Source organism: Tribolium madens, unplaced genomic scaffold (assembly GCF_015345945.1).
Source record: "Tribolium madens isolate multiple individuals breed KSU strain unplaced genomic scaffold, Tmad_KSU_1.1 Scaffold_2;HRSCAF=44;Tcas5.2_LGX, whole genome shotgun sequence".
Lineage (NCBI taxonomy): Eukaryota > Metazoa > Arthropoda > Insecta > Coleoptera > Tenebrionidae > Tribolium > Tribolium madens.
Genome location: NW_025400995.1, coordinates 2,860,993 through 2,882,386, shown reverse-complemented (window position 1 = coordinate 2,882,386; position 21,394 = coordinate 2,860,993). Strand labels below are relative to the sequence as shown.

Below are 21,394 nucleotides of genomic sequence, written 5' to 3'. Positions count from 1 at the left end.
TCAACAAACGTTTAATTTACTACGAAAACCAATTTTCTCGTTTTCCAGAAATACAATTTTCATTCCACCAAAAACCATTCTTGAGACAGACTTTCCAGTTTGCATTTATATTCAACAATATTCTCTTTGTGTTTGGCTTTTAAAATATTTTTTGGTTAGTTTTTCAAAGAGTTTATAAATATATATCTAATTCCACATAAATGAGCTTGCTTTTTCATATTTTCTACGTAAGCAGCTTTGTTACTACTTTGTTGACTTATTTATATGTATCAAATAATAACAAGAGTTTTACATCAGTACAAGAGTTTTCCTTTGACTCCTTCCACTGTAAGAATATCCGATTTTATAAGAATAGTGAATAAAAAAGTTATAATTTATGAACTGAATCTCACTCTCCTCGTATTAAGTTTTAGTGATTTTGTTTTATTTCTGTTGGATTTTTAGTTTTTCAGTGACAGAAACATTTAAGAAAAAATTATTTCAATAAGTTGATTTTTCGGAGATTTTTATTACTATAAAGTAATTTTGTACGGCACTGTGTAAACAGTGAAATATTTACCACTCACGCGTTCTGTAACATAGCTACCTTAAATTTACAAAAATCGAAAGCAATAAGATTTGAAAGACATTTTATTTAATTCAATAAAATATATTTCAACCTATTTTGGCTTAATTTTCTGTAAACGTCATTTAACGTCTTTTTATACAATTTCTCTAGTCTATAGAACAAATATACAAATAATAAAATACAAATTATTTTATGTTGAAATAACACTAAAAATTTTGAAACCACTTATTGTTTTTCAAATAGTGTTTTAAAATAATAAAGTATTGAATAATAGTACTCCTAGAATTTACGACCACTGTGGGTAAAAATGTTCTCTGATTTGCTTATTTTGATTTTTGATTCGCGATTCATCTATTTCAGCTTTATATATGAAAAATTCCGTACAAATAAAGCAAATAAAAACTGGCACGGTAGTTGAAATTAATGAAGCGCAGACTTTAGTTTCAGCACATACTCTATTGTTAATAAAACTGTTAGTACAAAACGCGAGATACTTCTCAAATCCTCACGAATTAGTCGGAAATCAGGATGCTCAAATTCGAACCTGAACCCTGGATTTGAAAGAAGCATAATTTTAAAACTTGAAATCAATAACAATTTATCGTTAATTTGGTATTTATCAAAATCTACAAAAGATAAGCTTTCGAATGGTACAAAAATCACGTCAATACGTTTTTGACAAAAATATTTTTCTGTCTTTATACAATCCGTGCTGGCATTTCTCTTTTGAGATTACATCTGATATAAAATGTAAATTTTTCAAATTGTGTATACTTTTTCAGATATCGTTTCATATAAAGTGGTTTCTTCTTAAAATCTCATTGCTGATGAATTTTTTTTTTTATTAAGTACGGTCAGATTACGGACTGGTAAATAAATATATAAAACCAATGAAACGTGACAAAATAATGGCAAAATAATTCATGGGTGAGCTTCATTATTAATTTGAAGCTTATCGAACTCGCACCCAAATTCTCACTCGAAACGTTTTGCAGCAGTGTGATCTATTAGTGACCATAAACATTTGACAGTCTGACAATAATTTACAGCACTGGGCGAGCAATAAATCATCTGTGCTCGGTTGCAGGAAAGTTTGCAACTTCATGATTAGAATGTAGAAGTTTCGAAAGCTACTAACAACGTGAGAGCACTAAGCTTTCATGCGAATAAGCGAATGAGCGAGTAAGCGAATTGATACAATAAAATTTTTGCAGAATTCGACGATTATTACATGTCACTGAGGCCACGAATGGAAGGAGATGGGTGCAACTCAACCATAGACTCCAACTTGCCTCATCCCACAAAACCCGAGCTAGTTATCAACTGTCGCAACGGATGGTTTCGCGAGTTTTGGAGTCAACACAACAAGTGCAGTTTCGATAACACTGACCGGAAATGCACAGGAGAAGAAACTATATCGGATTATGAACAAGAAGGTCTAGTGCCATTCGTGGGTAAGAATAATTTTTTTTTTCAAAGAGAAATTTAGTACGTTGCAGTTTTTACATTCATTTTATCGCCGAATTCGTCTTAATATCTAGAAAATTGCTTCCAAAGCGGAATTCGCTTTTTAGACTTTCTAACTATATACCTACTCAAGATTCAAATCTCGAGTTAAATTTTAAGTTGGAATTATGGCCATCAAGACGAAATCTTACTTGTTAATCGCAGAGCTCCTGCAAGTTTCGGTCAAATCTGCATAACGCAGGGAAATTCGACTCCTTGATATAAGCCTGCGAAGTCCAAGCGACTTGTAATATTTTTCACAAGTTTCACAAGGTTTATCAATCTTGTGTTAGGAGTGCTAAAACACGACAACTGTACATTGCGTAAATGTTACAAGCTTTTGCCATGTTCAAACTAGCTAGCGGCACATTTGTTTGTCCAAAACCGGCACGAGGTGTAAAGTTAGTTTCAGAACAGTACAGTTTTGTAACTGAATTAGGAGTAAACTTTAATTTATAGTTATGGTTACAAATTTGAGTAATAATGTTCGTATCTTTATCTTAAATTCTGATGTGAGTATTTAATTTGCTTAAAATAATAGATTTGGATACCGAATAAAATTAAGAAAATAGAGATCTAGTCTAATAATAACAGAAGCATGTTTCTAAGTAAACGTCCGCTTTTCGGGATTAGATGTTGTAGATGTTTGAGCAGTAAATGGTTGAGATGTAAATTAAAGGTAACTTCCGTTGTAATTTGACAAGGGGGAATGAATCAATACACTATTATGTTAATGTATGAAGTACTTAACATGTCAAGGAACGCCTGTTCCACTTTCCATAATACAATAATCTCACATATTAATTAAATTCGGTAATTAAATCATTTACATACGGCGCTAACCGTCCCCTCTAATAAGGGTAATAAGCAGGCAATTACACTATTGTAAGACGCTTACTCTACACTATGTAATCCTTTAAGATATGTAAGTTGGTTGTCATGAAGTATCTAATGACACACCATTTGTATGCCCGCGTAAGGCTTATCGCAAGGCCTATAATACCTTTATTATGTGTCCTCTTCCACACTAATCAATCTTACAACATAACCACAATTTCAAACGCACCAGAAGCTTATACTTAATGGAAAAATAATTGTCTCATACTGGCACATTGGTTCTGAATTACAAAGAAAAGCTCGAATCTATAAACAAAAAACAGAAAAGAAGTACAATTCAGTTTAATAATATGTTATTGCAATTTTAACAAACTTTCTAATTAAATTTTTGAAATTTTATAACAAAGACAAAAAAATTAGAGTTCACCTTAACGAAATCTCAAAAAACCTGATTTATGTGATATTAACTTTACATAATTTGTTTCAATAAAGACAAACAAAAGCATATGTTACTGCAAATTTGTGTTTAAATTTATATTAAGTTTAAAGCAATATTTTCTTTTCAAAAGTGTTATGTACAATTTTAAAAATATCTAAAAATTATGCAGTCACTTACTTCAGTTTTGTTTAAAATATTAGAAACTCTTTTTTCGAAGTTATATATTTGTTATATTGCATATACATAATAAATTTGATTGAAATTCAGATGCTGGTCCAGTTTCAAGTTTCGGTTTGTTGCAAAGGTAAACTCAACGAGGCACTGTATTATAAATTAATGTAAATCAAATGTTACGCTTTGTAAATTGTTTTTATATTAAACATTTAGTTTCATTTAACTCGAAAATAAGTAAAACTTGCATATATTTGAATAGTTTCAGACTTTAATTAGTACTTGGGCTTTTAATTGATGACGGGTACAGCGATGCGTTGCTAAAGGTAGTTTAAATTTCGGTTGGCATTTCTATGGTTGTGCCACATTGAAACAGCATAATTAAAATGTCACCACAATACATGCCGGGGGCGGACGACCGAAAGAAAAGGACAACAATTGTTCAATATTATTAACTCATCCAAATATGACGAGCTTCTGTAAATAGGATGTCAACACTTTTACTATGACTTACTCCAGAAAAATCATCTAGAAACCGTGTGACGGACTCATCACCTATAAATTGAAACCTAAATCTTATATCCATGCAAGCTTTGTTCCCGAAGGATACATTTTAATTTCACTGAAAAGTCCCATCTTGATACAAATCCATAGGTTTGGTGAGAATTTTTTAACAATGGCCAATAAAATATTTTTGTGACTTGTTAAAGTTAATTGTCTGCTGTGTTATTGGAAAAGACTTTAAATCTACGACGTATTTTTGTTGAATGGCTTTATGTGCTTTTTGTGTAAGTTTTTCCGGCATTTTATGTCTAGGAGAAAAGCGTTGCGAATGTACATTATGCTCAAATCGATGGAAAAATTTCCTTTGAAAGTAATGTATCGATACAGTTGGAATATTTAAACATGATTCAGTTTTAGGAATTGTAAACATCCAAATGATAAATAAAAAATCGATAAAATCAAAGTAAAAAATTGTAAATAGTGATACGTAGTTCATGTTTAATTTAACTGGGCTCAGATTTACCAATTTTATAGGCTCTAATAAAGTCATAAACTGGTTTAATTAAAGGTTGTCATTTTATTGGGCAACTTTAATTGAGTTGGAATCATTTGGAAATAAAAACTTCCAACCTACCCGCTTTGTAATTAAATGGTAGTATGAAATCTGATGATTTATGCAAGTTATCCATCTTGTTATTGTAGGGAAATGAAATTACAAGGCAGCGGTGGTCAGCTTCGATTGCCGCATCTGTTAGGAACATCCTCAGGCATTTCAACTTAAACTCCTGATTGGTTAACCAATTGCCATGAAACCAAACTAATTTTAACTTTTTGGAAAAACTGCAATTATTTGACACAAAGTGAATAAAAACGAGTTTTAACTACTTTATTGATGGCCAATTTACAATTGTGGCGTAACTATAGAGTTAAAGTTGATGTTATGCGCTTGCAATACAGGGTAAACAAGTAAAAAGTGTAATTTTTTCATTTCATTCAAGATGGAGCGTGAAAACCCTGAAAAGGCTCTATCTGGACTAGGTTTCATTTACGCATCTGTGTTGATATTTATTCTCCCTACAGCTATTTATACATAAATGAACTGCAAGAAATTATAAAATTGACGCAAGAGAACGTGGGGTAATTTAAATATAACTAAAGTTCATTAGCTCGAAACAAACCGAAGGCACTTTGATAAACCATCTCATTGTACGAAAATATTGATTTCTCATTTAAAACTTTTCCATCATTTTTTCTTGTTATTCCAAACAATGACAGATTAATATCACCTCAAAACTTCACGTTTAATTTTAAAACACAAACATCAACTTTAAACGACATTTTCCTGACAATATATTGCTGAAGGCAAAAATCAAAATTTCAGCTTGGTTATGTATCATATTTTCAGCTGATACCAAGCGAAAATCCCAGAAACGCATCCTCAAATTTATTACGATCGGGCAAACGACAAAATACTTTTTTTGACAGCGAGGCACAGGAAATAATTCAGATATCCGTATATGTTTTCACCCCAAAAGCATTATATCTGCTTTCACGAGGCTAACCAACTTTTACAATCAACTAATACAGCAGACATATCAATTATTCATATATTAACTGGTTTGGCGAGTTTTAAAGCTCAAGCTTTCGATATAGAAAAATTGGGTATTATTACAAAGCGGTTTTGAGAGTATTCTGTCGATAATTTAAGGCCAACAGTATATGAGTTCAGGTGATTTACACCTAGTTTGGGGCAACAACACCGAGATTTACTACTAAAAGGTGACGATGTAGTTAGTTTAGAAACTATCAATATTGTGGTCAAATATAACACAGCGTCAGTGTTTCTTCCTATACTCAATATCTCACTTTAATCGCAAGAGGGATTATAGCCCTAAAAATACGACCATAAAATAAGCGATCTCCTGGTGAATCAACGGAACAACGCGATTTCAGATTTTTCAAGCAAAAGCTTAATCAGCTTTAGCCCTGACATAAACAAGCTTTTTTCGAACAAATCTTTGAAAGAATTGTTTTTTAACACTCGATCAAAATTTTATACATGTCTGACAAAATGTCATTTCCCAATTGAAATTAGATTAGCTAACACAGTAAATTCGATTATTTGACACACAAAGTAATAAGATTACGAGGGTTTTACTCCAATTAAAGATCATACATGGACGGAATAATATAATCAAATACAGTTGCAAAAAAATTCAACACGAAAAAATTTCAATTCAATTGGAATAGAAGCCTTGAACATTTCTGTGTCAGCTGAATAGAACTCGATCTCGTTCAACAGTTGAAAACTCATTACTCTATTTCATTATTTTTTCAAAACTTGTTAGAAACGAATTATCAAAACGCTTTTCGCTACTTTTAGCTACTGAAATATGACTTAGCACAAATGAAAATATATATTTGAAATAAAATTTATTAAAAGTAAGTCGGTTAATTAGACCGGTGGTTTAACGCTCTTGTTATTCATAAAAAACAGGAGAGACAGCAAGCTTGAATAACTCAAAATCGTAAAGCTTTGATCACTGCGTTATTTAAGCTCGTTTTCTGATCAGAGCTTTATTAATTTGTCGGTTGTCGAATTATTGAAGCCAGTATCAAAGGTGTTCAGTAATATTTCAGGTTAAAACCGTTATATGCGTTTAATCCAATTCCTTTGAGTCGTAATTGAAGCATTATGAATTTTAACGACTTGTTTGACTGAATATATCCAACTGTCTTTTCCATGTACAAATTGTTTTGTCTCTTCAAAAGTTGAAATTTCGAAGCTTTCACAAACTTAATAACAATTCGGATTCTGTCAGATATAAAAAGAAAAGTTGATGTCTTGAGAATGGTTAAACCGATCTTCTTACAAATCAAAGCGAACCCAAGCCAGAGAAGTGGATCGGTTAAGATGTTATGTTACACCAATGACCGATTTGGAGAACTCAAGTGCTCATGTCCTGGAGATTTTTTAGAAGTCGATGGCATCTGTTGCGGATGTTTTACTTTATAAAAACGAATACAATTTTTCTAACTATGAAAGCCCATCCAGATTTTGAAATTTAAATTTGTAGCTTTTTCATTTGGGAGTATTTTAATCTGTTCATCTTTGCCGAGTCGCTTGTTAGGATTTAGTTAATTAGCCAATAAATTTAATTAACTTTTAAGTAAGTCACGTATTTTTCAGCGCTTTCACAGCGAAACTACCTTAAATTTATTCGCTCAAATATCAATATTGAATTACTTCAGGTTGACGACACTCTTAATTTATACTTAATCTTTTTGTACACACGAGCCAATTTGTCATCTCACAGTTTTTATTGACCAAATTAAACTTTATCTGCGTCGAATTGTCGTTTTTCAATTTCTCCAATTTAAACATTAAACAATATAATTTCTCTAAAACTGCATTTTTTACTCTCTGTGAAATTTCATTAAAGACGGTTTTATGTTCTACCCGTCCTTTCATTATCGTTTTCTTTGAAGGTTTGTTCTAAGCAAGGCTATTTTATAAGCTTAATGCTACTAATTTTAAACTGACATAAAATTAATTCAAACCGTTGAATCTTTTTGTTCGTAAATTTTTCTAATCATTACAAATGTGACACAAATATATACTTTAATTATCTTACTTTTCATTACATCTTTTGTTTCTTATATTGGGTGAAAATGACTCGTTAGGATTTCATACAAAAATCTTCTACAATAGAGTGGATTTTTAAATCAGGAAACTATTCCAAGATTTGTAAAAAAATTGACGTATGCTCAGTTACGTAGCTGATATGAGAAAAAACCTGCTGCACATTTCACTTTGAAGAGTCTTAAGTTCCTTTGCACGAGTCGGTAAATTAACATTTATTTATAAACCAAATAATTCTTTTACTATTAAACTGTATTTAAAAAAGACGCCTGAGTTAGTCCTTTCAAAGACCACAAATACTTTTTTCTTAGACAAGAAGCATAAATTCGTACAAACGCTAGTGAAATTCATTTTCTCAGTGGTTGTCTTTCAAGTGTCTCGAGAGAGTCGCTTTTCACACTTTAGAAAACTTTACGTTAATTGAATACAAAAGGTAACTTTTCTTCAGTAAAAATTATAGCAACATTACTTCAATTAGAGCCTTTAGAGACTAAAAATTTGTGTAATTTTGCTTTTAGCTTGTTATTTTTGAATATAAGTGTACAAATTACAGCATTATCAATTTAGTATGTGGGAAGCATTTTGACTTTGAAACATTTGTAAAAATGATTCCGTTTAAATAGCGAAATTAATGGAGAGAGTCCGTTGTCATGGCAAAGGGTTCAAAGGATTTTTGTAAATCCAGCTTTATGGTTAAACTAATTTGCAATGAAAACCCAGATAAATAAATAAAGAGAACGTGATGCCCTTAGGAATAATTAGCTAGCTTAGGGTGTGTCCATTTTATTTTCTGTTCTAGTTGATGCAGTGTACGCCGCCGCTCATGCCATTCATAATATCATCGTCGACGAATGTGGAACTGATCCCTTTTATTTGTGCGACAAGCTCAAACCTGCCCCTTTAGGAATACAACTTTTAAAGTACTTAAGAAATGTCTCGTTTATAGGTACGTAAACGTTTCACTCTTTCAGTTTTTTCAAACAAAGTTAAAATTTATTTATTCCAAGATTAGATCAAGCAATTTCAAGGTACGAAGTATAACGCGAAGCGGAAGTCCAATAAGTCAAAGTTCGCCTAATTTAAATTAAAGCCGAAAATTAACGGAATTTATTGGAATTAGGCTGGATTCGCGGTTTCGGGAGAATACCTGCCAAACAGAACTACTTATACAATTAATTGATGCATATTTTATGTAGATTAAAGAAAATCTGATCACAAACTTACTTTATTTAAATATGAAGATGTTTTTTATTTTAAAAACCCACCTGTGGTAAACAACGAAAGATCTTTTTTATTTTCTTGCTTGTTAGAAATTCACTTTTAATTTCCTGTTTCATTGTACGAAATTTTATCATTATTACTTTTCACTTTATTAAAAACTTTCCACCGGAAATGTATATAAATATAACTTTTCATTTTGTTTAGAATGAATTGTGAGGCTACTTTCAAGCCGTTTTTTCAAATTACATTTTTCACAGGTCGGCAAAAAACTGAAATTAGATTCAACCAAGATGGCGACGCGTATGGTAGCTACAACATCTACCAGTATCAAAGACACGAAGATGGAAAATACGACTACAATCAAATTGGTTCGTGGAAAGAGAAGTAAGTTATTCGTTCCTACGATCAGTTTTTGCACTCGTTGCATAAAAGCTGCTCTAGGAAACACTTTAAAAAGATAAGAGCAAAATTAAAAAGTGTCGGAGATGATTAATGTTCCGGTCACGGCGGCAAAATGATCAGACGGTTGAGCATCGTAAACTTCACACACAAAAGCTTATTTTTCTGGTTAGTGAGTAAAACAATAATTACCATTTAGTGTTTTAACGCTTTGTGATAACCGTAATTTGTGTAAAGTTTACAAGTGGAGCTTTTGTAAAATTATCTCGTGTTGTGTTAAAACTATCTTGGGACAATAAAATAACGTGTCTGCTGCATGCGACAATAACAACCGGCGAAGTTATCCCCTGTAGAGCAACCAACGCTTTCCAATTTTTAAACCCCTAAATCAAACTAATTTACAACTTGATTTTGAGAAAAATATCACAAGTTTGTTGAGGTATACCTCAAAGATTAATCAGTAATGAAGAGTCGTGTTTGCAATTTATTTCCAACTTCATCATTTACTCGTATAATTGTGTTGTTATTATATTTCTCGTAACTTGTTTGAAAAGTCTCGAAAAAAGGAACCTTGAGCTGATTTCTTCCAATAAGATAAATCAGAGCACGAAATAATCGAGAACGGGATCGAATAACATCACCAAACAGCGACAATTTTCTTCTCATTAGCTTTGTTCCAGAGTTCCGTGATATCGTAGACGAAAAAATAACAACGAGACATGTCAAAGCATTCGATTTTATTCAAACACTCTGAAATTGGCGGCTTATAATTAAACATCAATGCAGACAATGCAATAATAGGAGATGACAGCTCGAGACTAAGACAAACTGCGAAATTTCATCTGATTAATTGTTACGAATAGTTGATTTTCACAAGTGCCACAAAGTGAATTGCAAAGTACGTTAAAAATTTACTTCGTTTTATTTTCATCGGCGTAATTATTCCACCCTGCATCGTTTTCCAGGAATATTTATCCGAAACTTTATCAGAGAAAAATATCACTGTTACAGTTTTTTATTGACAACAATTTTATAAACATCTCGTTAATAAAGTTGCGTTGCAGTCACAATTAATTATTTTCAATTTGATTCGACTTCACTTTTTTTTTTAATAAAGCCAAACACGTGCATAACCTTAACCTTTATTTTTATCGCCTAGAACATTATTTAGTGCAGTGATCAATTGCATTACGGAGCCAATTAATAGCCGTAATTTTTAAAATAGTTGCACTTTACGAATTCACCGGCAAATTATATTGCACCGCATTTATCGAAAATTTAATTAAAATGGGAGGGATTTAGAACAGTCGTGGAACAAATATTTCAAATGGATTTTACAATACATTGCCGAAAGTTTCATCTAACGATATATCAATTTTCTAATTCTGTTCTTGGCAGTATTCCTATTAATTTCCCTCTTGTCTATTATGGGCTGCACTCCTCTGTTTAAAAGGATAATAATCACACGAAAAGATTAATCGTTACTTGTTTGAAATTAAGTCAAATAAAATGTTTGTAGCAAGTTTTCTGAAAATATAATTTGAATGTTATATACAATTGTGAACTTTCACCGCAACGACCACCTTAAAAAATTTACACATCTACAAAACACATAAATTATTTTTAACACAACAGCTCTACAGCTTTTACACCAGTATAGAAATGATAAACTGTCTTAAAAACTGTGAAATATGAAAAATATTGTCAAAACAACACCAATTCCCTTGCCACATTACTCACTCCTGAAGTGTAAAGTCCGAAACTTTTTCTAATATTCTTTATTAGTTTTTTCGACAAGTACAAGAATAAATTTAGACAGACTCTTCCACTGGCGTCTCTAACCCTATTGTTATTACCCAGGAAGATTACCTTATTTAACTTACCGTTACAGAATACAATATGAGGGGTTGCTTATGAACTTTGATCATCAGCTCGCTGCAAACACGTAACTAATTTTACAACACTGTTAATTTTAATAAAACTGCATCACGTTTTGTTACGGATTGAAAGTATAAATAATTTGATAAAACTAGTTAAATGCTTCGACGACGCTGATATTTAATCGTATTCAAATTAAATTACGTCTAGGGTACATAATTTAAAATCAAAATTGCTCAGGCAATGTTTGTTGAATTACGCTTTCAAAAATGCAATTATTCCTTGTTTCATACAAACAAAAACATGTCTGACTTAATTTGACACAAATTTTTATTCAAAATACCAACCAAAGACAAATCTACTTTATTCGAAAAACAAAACGGATGCGAGAATTTTAAATTATCGCTGTACAATGGTTGCCTGTTTTCTTTTTTTGTTGCATCACGACTATTCAAGCCATATTTATTTATTTTAACCACTCATACGCTATACACAATATACCGACAAATCCCAACTATCACAAACAAAAATTAAAAAGCTTTTGTAAGAAATGTTTTAACAATTTTTCAAATAAAAATGCAAAGCGTTCCTCTCCACATGAGTGTCTGGACCCATATTTTTAGTTGAAAACTTATTAATGGAATTTGGCGTCCGTTTTGAAATTAAATTATTTATTAAAATAATAATAGTTTGGTCATCAAAATGCCTTTAAATTTCTCTCTATATTTTGTTTTGCAAACAACTTTAAAATTTATTTTCTATTTTTGATGTTATACTCGTATTAGGAGATGTTATTGACATTTTTGTTTCCAATACTTTTAATACCAAAATTCTGTAAAAACAAATTTAATAATATGAATTTTTTCTTAAATTTACAACACGTAAGAGATTAAATCAGTTTTGATTCTAATTTTCAGAATAAAATTAATTTCTTGGTGCATTTCAGACTGATCTTGAACTTAAGCCGGATCCAATGGAAGGAAAGCGATGAAATGCCCAAGTCAATTTGCAGCGAAACATGTCCATCAGGCCACATAAGGAACTATCAAGCAAGTTTGGTTTTGGCCGGATATCCGGGCCATTTTGACGTCTAATTGTCTATTTCAGGATCAGTGTTGCTGGGTGTGCGTTTCCTGCAGAGAGGACGCTTACGTCTTCAACGACACTTGCAAATCCTGTCTTCCAGGCTACGCCCCCAACAAGGACAAGACGGACTGCGACAAACTGAAAGCTTTGGTCATAGAATGGATGAGTCCGTGGGCTTTAGTCCCGCTTTTATTTTCCTCTTTCGGCATCCTCTGCACCATCTTTACCACCTGCGTCTTTATCCGGTATAACCGCACGCCTGTGATCATGGCCTCGGGCAGAGAACTCTGCTACGTTCTCCTCAGCGGCGTCCTGTGCTGCTACTCCATGTCCTTCATTATCCTCGCAAAACCCTCGGTGGAAACCTGTGCGGTTATGCGTGTGGGCCTAGGCCTGTGCCTCAGCGTCTGCTACAGCGCGATTTTCACCAAAACCAATCGCATTTCAAGGATATTTAACAGAGGGGTGAAAAGCATCAAAAGACCTGTTTATACTTCGCCCATCTCACAAGTCGCCATCGCACTCGGTAAGCAAATACATTCCTTTTTCAGCCGAAGGAAAACCATCATCAATTTTATCAACATTAAACGACGAAAAACTGGATTTTACGACCACACCAGCGCACAAAATTTAGACGAAACTTTACAGCCATTTTACTCTATCTTTTAGTAATGGGAAAAATCACTCAAGAGATTCATCTTTCATTCGGAACCAGATACTAGCTACTAGTTTTTACGTCCCAACATATAAAAAAACATGTCGAATTTGAATATTTTTACAATAGGGATTTAATATATTAATAAAAAAGTGAAAGATTATTAATGCAACTAAGTAAGAAAAGTGTAATTGGCGATAAGTATTTTGTTCGTGCTTAAAAGTCGATTTTATTGTCGAGTTTAAGTTGTCGCCTCGACAATAAAATGGGTGACGTGTCATAAAAATTGATTAAACTGCATGAAAACGATGATTGTTTGAATGCACTGACTAATCGCTCTTTTATTGGCAGACGTCTCGTTTTGTGTGATTGAGATTAAAATAAGCGAGTAAAAAGTGTTGAAACAGGAATACAGTAGTAAACACACTAATCATGAAAATTACGAGGGAGAATATTCCTTACCTTAGAAACGAGAGACATTCAAGTTGTCACAAAGATGGCTTTCTTGAAAATTTGTTTGCGGATAAAAAAGCCTAGTGATAGTCTTACGTTAAGAACGCTTTGTTGGAGTGAAATCCGTGCTCTCTAAACATAACAAAAATAAGTGTTACGTATTATTCGTTGGATAAAATATTTCGTTTTTGTGTATATTTGCAATTTAGGCACATATTTCATTTGCATTTATGAGGGTGCGCCCTGACTCGAACAAATATAATATTGAAATATCGCTGTCCCGGCGCATCCACCATTTTTCTAATCGTCAATTTTTTTGGTGGCGGCATTTTTCGGCAGGAATCGTATCAATACAACTGATTGGAGCGATCGTTTGGCTTGTGATCGAACGTCCAGATATTCGGGAAATATACCCGTACCCGTTGACAGCCGTTTTGACCTGCAGAGTCTCAACTTTCTCTCTCATCATGTCTTTGGTTTACAATATGATACTCATTATCCTTTGCACCTGGTACGCTTTCAAAACCAGAAAAATACCAGAGAACTTTAATGAAGCCAAATATATTGGATTTACGATGTACTCCACTTGCATTGTCTGGCTAGCGTTTCTTCCAATTTACTTCGGGACAAATAACGACTACAAGGTAATCGCTGATTCTGTCACCGCCAGGCGATTTACCACCCCCTTTACAGATTCAGATAGTCAGCATGTGCATGTGTCTCAACATAAGCGCAACTGTTGCTTTGGGTTGCTTATTTACGCCCAAAGTTTACCTCGTCCTATTCCAACCCTACAAGAACGTGCGTCAAGGCAACGGAAACCAGGTGAGTCAACACTAAGTAATCCTAAATTCTAAGTCAACTTTACAATCCCCAATAACCAGTTCATCTCAAACTGCTTTTACTCACTCTCTTTACATAATTCAATTACTACACCCCGAACCCAATACTTTATCAAATTTGCATATTTTTACAACGCATTTAACTTAATCATTCATCTCAGCTATAAACAATACACCAATTAATTAATACGCACTTAAATTAAGTTATTTTATTGACTTGATTTACTACGGCACCACAGTTAAAATTTATATATTAATTAATTCAGCAGACCCGGATTAAAACAATTTATTTTGACAATGGTCGAAAATATTTCACTGGTGCACGTATTAATTTGTCAGCTGTTTTTAACTAACTTGATTCACTTGTCACTACATCAACACTTATGCAAAGAACTGAAGCTCCATTTAGAACAGCTTTAGCTCTTGTTTGTTTGTTTGTTGGATTGCAACGACAGATAATTAACACCAAACTAATGTGTTTCATTATATTAAGAACAATTAATTTTGCCAACAGTGGTGCCATAAGTGCTTAATTTATACTAATTACACATGCATGTTCATTTGTAGCAAATTTCTCAGTCGGTTTTATTTTTCTGTATTAACGCAACTGCGGCGGAAATATTCCGACAGATCAAATAATTTTATCATAATAACTGATAAATCCGATATTCATAACAAGTGAGCTAAAATTAACATCAGTTGATTATAATATACAATTATTACAAATTATCAAGTCAGAATATTACATAATCTGCTTTAAAACAATAAATATTTATGAATTTCATGTATCGCATGCAGTTTTGTAAACAGCAAGCTTTCAAGATATTTTAGTAAAACTCTTTCAGATATTGTAAAAAATCGCAATAATTTTTAAAATCTCCGATAAGTTTTCGTTAATATAAAGTGTGGGTGTCAAAAGCCTGCACATAAAAAGAAATCCAGAAATAAATAAAAGAAATAAAAGGTCTGTTTTTTATGAGAAAGTTATGGTTGTAGCACCATATCGCTACCGATGGAGTGTAGACAAGTCGCCCTTTTTTAGGTCTGTTATTAGGGTGGAATTTGATGTGAGTAGCCAATGTCGATAAAAGTGGGTTGTTGAATTTTTGACAGTCCAGCAGGCATATTATGCTTATCAGCGACCGGTTTTGCGAGTTTGTGTCACCGCCATTGAGTTGCAATAATGCGCGTGTGAATTTCAGGGTGGAAATCCTGACCGGCCGGCTTACAGTATGCGTTTCGCGGGTCCTCGGTCTCAAACAATCCAGTCAATGACGAGTAACTCCAGATCTTCGCCAAGATTGGGCCAAAAACACGCCAACGGTGATCCGAACGCTCTTCCGAGCCCCAGCATCGAGGAAAGCTCTTTAAGTTAAATCAGTGTCTTCCTTTTAAAATCCGAAAACGTCAATACTCAACTCAAATGTCAAAAATCAAACCAAAATTAGTATTTACAAATGTATGTCCTGAAATTCGTGTTAAAATTTTCGATTTTCTTGTTGATATTCATGTCTAAATATAAATAAGTTAATTGATGTTGAGCCCTTTTACACGTATTGCAGAAATATGGCAGTAAAAACTAATTTTGCATCTCTGTATCTTACATCTCTTACTACACTTTTGCAATCTTGATGTAAAAACTAGCAGTATTGGAATATTTAAATAGATTAGTATTAAATATTGTGATTCATTGTATATTATGCTTTAGTCGGGTTTTTATTCGATTTTATACTATTTGCTCACGTTTCATTTCATCTGTGCCTAATATGTGTGGTGTAAAGTAGGTCTAAGCTGATTTTTATCTGTAAATATAAGACAAGGAGCTGATTGGATAAGTCGTTAGATAGTAAGTATGTAAAATTTGTAAATAAGTCGTTTTCTGTTCTCTCCATTTTAAAAACGAGACGAGAAGGTGCTATATCGAGACGCAATTTTTATTTTTAAAGTTTTAGTTTGTAAATACTCAATTTGTGATTCTATTTAAGTAATGTGCCAAAGCATAAAGGAACGAATTTATTAAAATGTAAATAAAAACCGTTCAGCATCTGTTAATTTTCACAGTGTCGTTAAGATTGGTTTAGCTCATCGTTAGGATAGTTCTATTTTTCTAAATATATACTGATCATTTCGGAAATCTCTATGTTCCTTGACGTTGTTAAGTTTCAAAAACTCGTACAAATTGTTTTATGAATGTTATTTATTTATGTAGAATAGATAAATCATATCGAAATACATAGAATAGGAAACATGTGTAAGCTGAAAATATTGTGATACTATGAAAATAGTTTATTTGTGTAACTTAGAAATGCAGTTGTTGTAATTTAGGAACATTTATCTGTAGTTGTTAAAAATTTGATGGAACTGATTAAATGGGTAACCAGATAATCGCATTATTTCCACGCTATTTAACCAAAGTCCATTCCTGTTTACACCTCAGCAATTCCAGCAATAACGTTTATCTACATTTCAAGAACCTTGAAATATTACATTGCAAACAACTGAAATTCTGTAGAAAATCGGACGATATCGTCTCTAGTTGGATGCTGTTTGCAGAGATGGTGCTACTTGAGAAAACTGTAACCTCACCCCGAAAAACCAGATCGTTATCAAATAAGAGTTATCAGACGAGAGATGGTGCTTGTGAAATACAGAGATTTAAACAATTTTATTTATCAAATTCCCGCGCCATACCAATACTACAGTTTCATAGTAATACTCATGGAAACTTTGATATCTGCTCCCTCCAGTCCAACCTGAATGCTTAAATACTAGTCCACGAAGCCATAAGTGGATATTTCATCGCCAACCATCGTCCGATAATTATCAGTCATCATGGCTTTCCAAGTTGCACCAAAAATAATCCGTAAGTACCATCACCCCATAAAATATTTTTACTAATTTTTTTCAGTTTTTGCCATGTTGAGCCTTGCCGCATCCTCATCGGTGATCCAGCAACGGGACGCGGAATGGGAAGCAATGCTCAACGACATCCTCACCAAGGACTTAGACTTGGACAACGCCAGTGCCAGAAATATTTCCGAAAACCTTCTTGTCACCCTGATATCATCTCTTCTCTACATTTACTTGATTTTAACGGTGTACTATCTCATGCTGCTGGACAATGAAGACCGCCTTGCACGTGTGATTTCTTGGTTTGCGAAGTTTATGATTGTGTTAACGGTGGCCGTCTACATATTTTCCAAGTATTTTCTTCCGAAGAGAGACATGTTTGAGTCAATCAATCGACTTGCAGTTTGCCTGTTCACTTTATCGGTATGTTAACTCCACATTTTTATTATTTTTCGATTTTTCTAATTTTTTTTAAAGACTTTACAGATTGTCCATTTGGGGGTGTGCTTGTACCGCTCCTATTTTTCCTTCCCGAACATTCCGGGAATTATAAAAAAATACTGGAAGAAACTCCTGGTTTTGCTTGGAAAGAGAACTCCACCTCCTCCTCCTCAAAATATACTCGAACTTGAAGATACCGCCGTTTAATTTGTACATATATTTTTTACTAATTTTTATAACAGTGTGATATTATATTACTCCTAGACTTATAAATGTGATGAAGTTGTTTAAAATGTTTTATTATTATTATTATTATTATTATTATTATTAATATCAAAAGTTGTGTTCCAAAAAAAAAATAATAAAAGGTTTTAAAATGTAAAAATTACTTTTATTGACCTTTTCACCCTTAAATTTTTATAATTAAAATTGTATCAAAAAATTTGATTGTGCAACATTAATAATTGATAATTAAATATTTACTATTATCTAAAAAATGAGTAAAGCTTTCCGATAAAATTGAAACTCATGAGCAAAGCGCGGATTAAAGTATGGAGCAAAAATCATAATCGAAATATTAAAAAAAATGTTTTAAGCACTGTAGGCTGTATCGAAAGTGTATCAAATTGTGTTTGAATCATAAGTTTGCTTGATATACTCCTAGGTGATACTAAATATTTGAGGAGCAGACTTTCAAAAAACAGTTTGTCTAAATTTGCATTTTTGCGGGAGAGAAGATCTTCCTGCTGTGATTGGTTGATTACTGGAGGAATGCAATATCGCTTTTGATTGGTAAGTTCCAATGTCCCGCGTGAAATCTAATATTTGCAATTAATATTTTTTTTCTGCTATTTTAAAGGGAGTTTAAAAAAATAATAATTTCCGTTTTATAATTACATGAGCTAAAAATATAATATTTTCTGTAATTATTTACGTTTTTATACATTAATTAATGAATTAGCTTCGTACAATTTTCAATTTTGTAATTTATCATTTTATGACTGAAGGTCAAATTTTCGAAATATTTTTTAAATATGTATGTATGTATGTTTGGAAACGTAATATTATTCGAAAATAATTTTCCTTTGTAACAGAAGATATTATGTCTTACTTTATCAAGCAACAACGATAAAGCAAAGGAAGGAATGCAAAGTATCATAATTCCAGTGTACAGGATGTTCCACCTAAGATTTTTGGATCTAATATCTCTATGAATTGACAACGGATTCTAACGAAATTTAAAATGTAGAGTATTTAGTAGGTAGAGATTAATATCGCATTACTAAGCCTTAAAATGTAATTTTAATATGACTTTTAAGATTGTTAAATTACTTAAAATTTATAATAAATTGTTAATCGCCAATAAAAAATGCCATAAGCAAAAATCTGTCCTTGAAAGAAGTCCCACTTACGAAAAGAAAAATATAAAATTGTGTAAAAAGTGGCAGAAGATGCAAAAACATGGGCGACTCGAAGTCGCCATCATATGGTTCTAAAGATTCTAAAGGTGTTCTAACATAATTTACCACAGGTTTTCAGGGTTGTACAAAATGTTACTTAAAGACGTTTTAGAGTCAACTTTGATAAAATTCTTTCAAAAATTAGGTCAAATTTTTAACAACATAGTCGACGTATTTTTGGTAATTGAGACGAGTGACTTAGTTTATTTTTTGTGTAGAGGAGTATTTTTAGTGTTTAACAATATAATAGTCATTTCGCTTAATTTTAAATTGAAAAAATATGTGTTAAAATTATATATTTATCTTGCATACTAATTGCATCTCCACTTTTTTTCATAAAAATCCGTTGGCAAATAACAGAGATATTAGACCCAAAAGTCTTACGTGACACAACCTGTATATTGTTTTAAAATTTTTATTAAAAAATTTGACCTTAAATAATTTACACACTTTCCAAAATAAAAGCGATGAAGCAAAAAAATTGTAAGTTTATAATAATATCATAATGCCTTTACATTTTAACAAAAATATTTTTGGGTTCAAAGTTTAAGCCTTGTTTTACCATCTCTGTCTTATGCATGAGACTACCATGTCTTAGCCAATCACATGACACTTCCCCCACCTTGATAAAACAGTCTACCATAACAAAGTTTTCAAGTTTCAGTTGCAAAAAAGATGTTTCCGTTGGAATTCAAATTCCAGTATTTCCAAAAGAGATCAGGTAACTGTTCATTTTTCAAAATTTCTATATTTTATTTTTTATCAATTTGTAGTCAAGGAGCAACGGCTCTATGACTACAAAGATCGCTTTTTCACTGCGATTCATTACTTAGCTATCATTCTGGTAGTTTCTTCTTCGTTTTTCACTGGGTAAGTGTTTCCAAAAAAATTTTGAAGAGAAATAATTTTTGATTAAGTGTCCCCTACCCCGACTATATATCATGGAACATGACCCAGCATTGTGATAATGAAAATTTTAAGCAACCCTTAACTCCAGTTGACAAAACATGGGCAATTGTGACAATTGTAATCGTTACTTGCTTAGTCGTGTGTCTGATGTCAACCCGGATAATAATTTACGGCTGGGTGAACAAGGATGTGCTGGATATAAGTATAAAACTCACATTATTTTTCTGTGTGTAACATTTTTATTCCAGTGAACTACTTCTTCGGCTTTTTAACCCTGTGGGTCGGAAGTTACGTCCTTAAGAACCTCATCGGTTATCCCATCCCGTCTTTCTTCACCAATGACGAACTCTACTTATTTTATTGTTGCCAGTCTTGTCCTTCAAACACATCAACGAAAAAATTTACAGATCTCGACCGCTACTCCCGTGGTGCTTTTCCCTCTTTCCTAATCTGCTCCATTTCCTATGCCACTGCTTTCCTCTTCGTACTTTGTACTTATTTGGATGAAAAAAAACGTTTTGCAACTAAACTCCTCGCATTGTTGGTACCTGGAGGCGTCTCACTCACTTACTCTTGGTACTTGTGGCGCAACAACGAGAACCATCTCCAAGACGTCGTCGGAGGTGCACTTTTTGGAAGTTTTCTGGGTGCTTATATTGTAAGTTTAAAAAAAAAAAAAACATTAGATAAGAATTATTTTTTTAGGCCAGAGATATCTTTCAAAAGAATAACAAACTGGGTAAATTTTACGACAATTTTGTTTCCGTGATTATAGCAAGAGAGGTTGTTACACAAGTGCAAAGGGAAAATACAGACGAGAGGAACAGATCTAACGAATATGTCATCAATTTGTACTCGCACGAACATCCAGTTTCTCAGCTTCAGAATAATATCAATAGTAATTATAATTCAACTGTTCTTAACGACTATCCACCACCATACTCCAGTCTTAATCTAACAGAATAACTCGTTTTTTATAATTTCATACTTACACAAGTTTTGTGCATTTATTTTAATCTGTTAAAAAGTATGATATTTATGGTATTATTGTATTCTTAAAATTAATAAACTTTTGAAAATAAATAGTTGTTTTTTACCGCAACAAGTTATACACTGAAGTATTGTTGTTTGCACAAGTTTTAAACAAGATTTAAAAAAATAACACAGGACAATTTTAATAAAAATTGTCTCGTTTTTAGTTTATAAAGTGTATAGACCTTTTATGGAAAACAGTAGAATCTTATCTATGAAAGCAGAGAAGTTCAACAATTGAAGTTTGTATTTCCTTAATAGTGAGTGACAGGTCCTCAGCTTGAACAATTGGGTTTGAAACAATGCTTCTGGGAGAAATATTTCATAATCATCTCCAACTCAAATCTCTTCTTTGCATTATAATTACTTTGAGGATTTTTCTTTAAAAATGTACTTATTTGTTGGAAAATAGTTTTCACTAAATTTTAAATTTTCTCGAATTGCAATTTTTTTCAATTTTTGATTGTTAGAGGCGGATGCATTAAACATAAGTCAGTGTC

At 32.5% G+C, this 21,394-nt stretch overlaps 3 protein-coding genes across 3 annotated transcripts in view; all 3 read left to right on the top strand.

Moving 5' to 3' along the window:
• Positions 1-16,577, top strand: part of LOC123006430 (metabotropic glutamate receptor 7-like) — a 57,152-nt gene extending 40,575 nt beyond the window's left edge. The window contains exons 6-13 of the mRNA XM_044400899.1: positions 1,783-2,022; positions 8,468-8,614; positions 9,147-9,273; positions 12,113-12,215; positions 12,274-12,778; positions 13,700-14,004; positions 14,054-14,185; positions 15,405-16,577. Of these exons, the coding sequence (XP_044256834.1) occupies positions 1,783-2,022; positions 8,468-8,614; positions 9,147-9,273; positions 12,113-12,215; positions 12,274-12,778; positions 13,700-14,004; positions 14,054-14,185; positions 15,405-15,578 (1,733 nt within the window). The 3' untranslated portion in view covers positions 15,579-16,577. The remainder of the gene's footprint in view (positions 1-1,782; positions 2,023-8,467; positions 8,615-9,146; positions 9,274-12,112; positions 12,216-12,273; positions 12,779-13,699; positions 14,005-14,053; positions 14,186-15,404) is intronic.
• Positions 16,578-16,927: 350 nt separating this feature from the next.
• On the top strand, positions 16,928-17,863 carry LOC123006609. The gene is made up of 3 exons (XM_044401212.1): positions 16,928-17,065; positions 17,111-17,475; positions 17,530-17,863. Exons 1-3 carry the CDS (start codon positions 17,035-17,037, stop codon positions 17,698-17,700), a joined length of 567 nt encoding a protein of 188 aa, XP_044257147.1. The 5' UTR covers positions 16,928-17,034; the 3' UTR covers positions 17,701-17,863.
• A 1,742-nt stretch (positions 17,864-19,605) lies between these two features.
• On the top strand, positions 19,606-20,931 carry LOC123006589. The gene is made up of 5 exons (XM_044401177.1): positions 19,606-19,674; positions 19,727-19,823; positions 19,871-20,064; positions 20,111-20,520; positions 20,568-20,931. The coding sequence occupies exons 1-5, from the start codon at positions 19,629-19,631 to the stop codon at positions 20,826-20,828; spliced, it is 1,008 nt and encodes a 335-aa protein (XP_044257112.1). The 5' UTR covers positions 19,606-19,628; the 3' UTR covers positions 20,829-20,931.
• Positions 20,932-21,394: the final 463 nt, after the last annotated feature.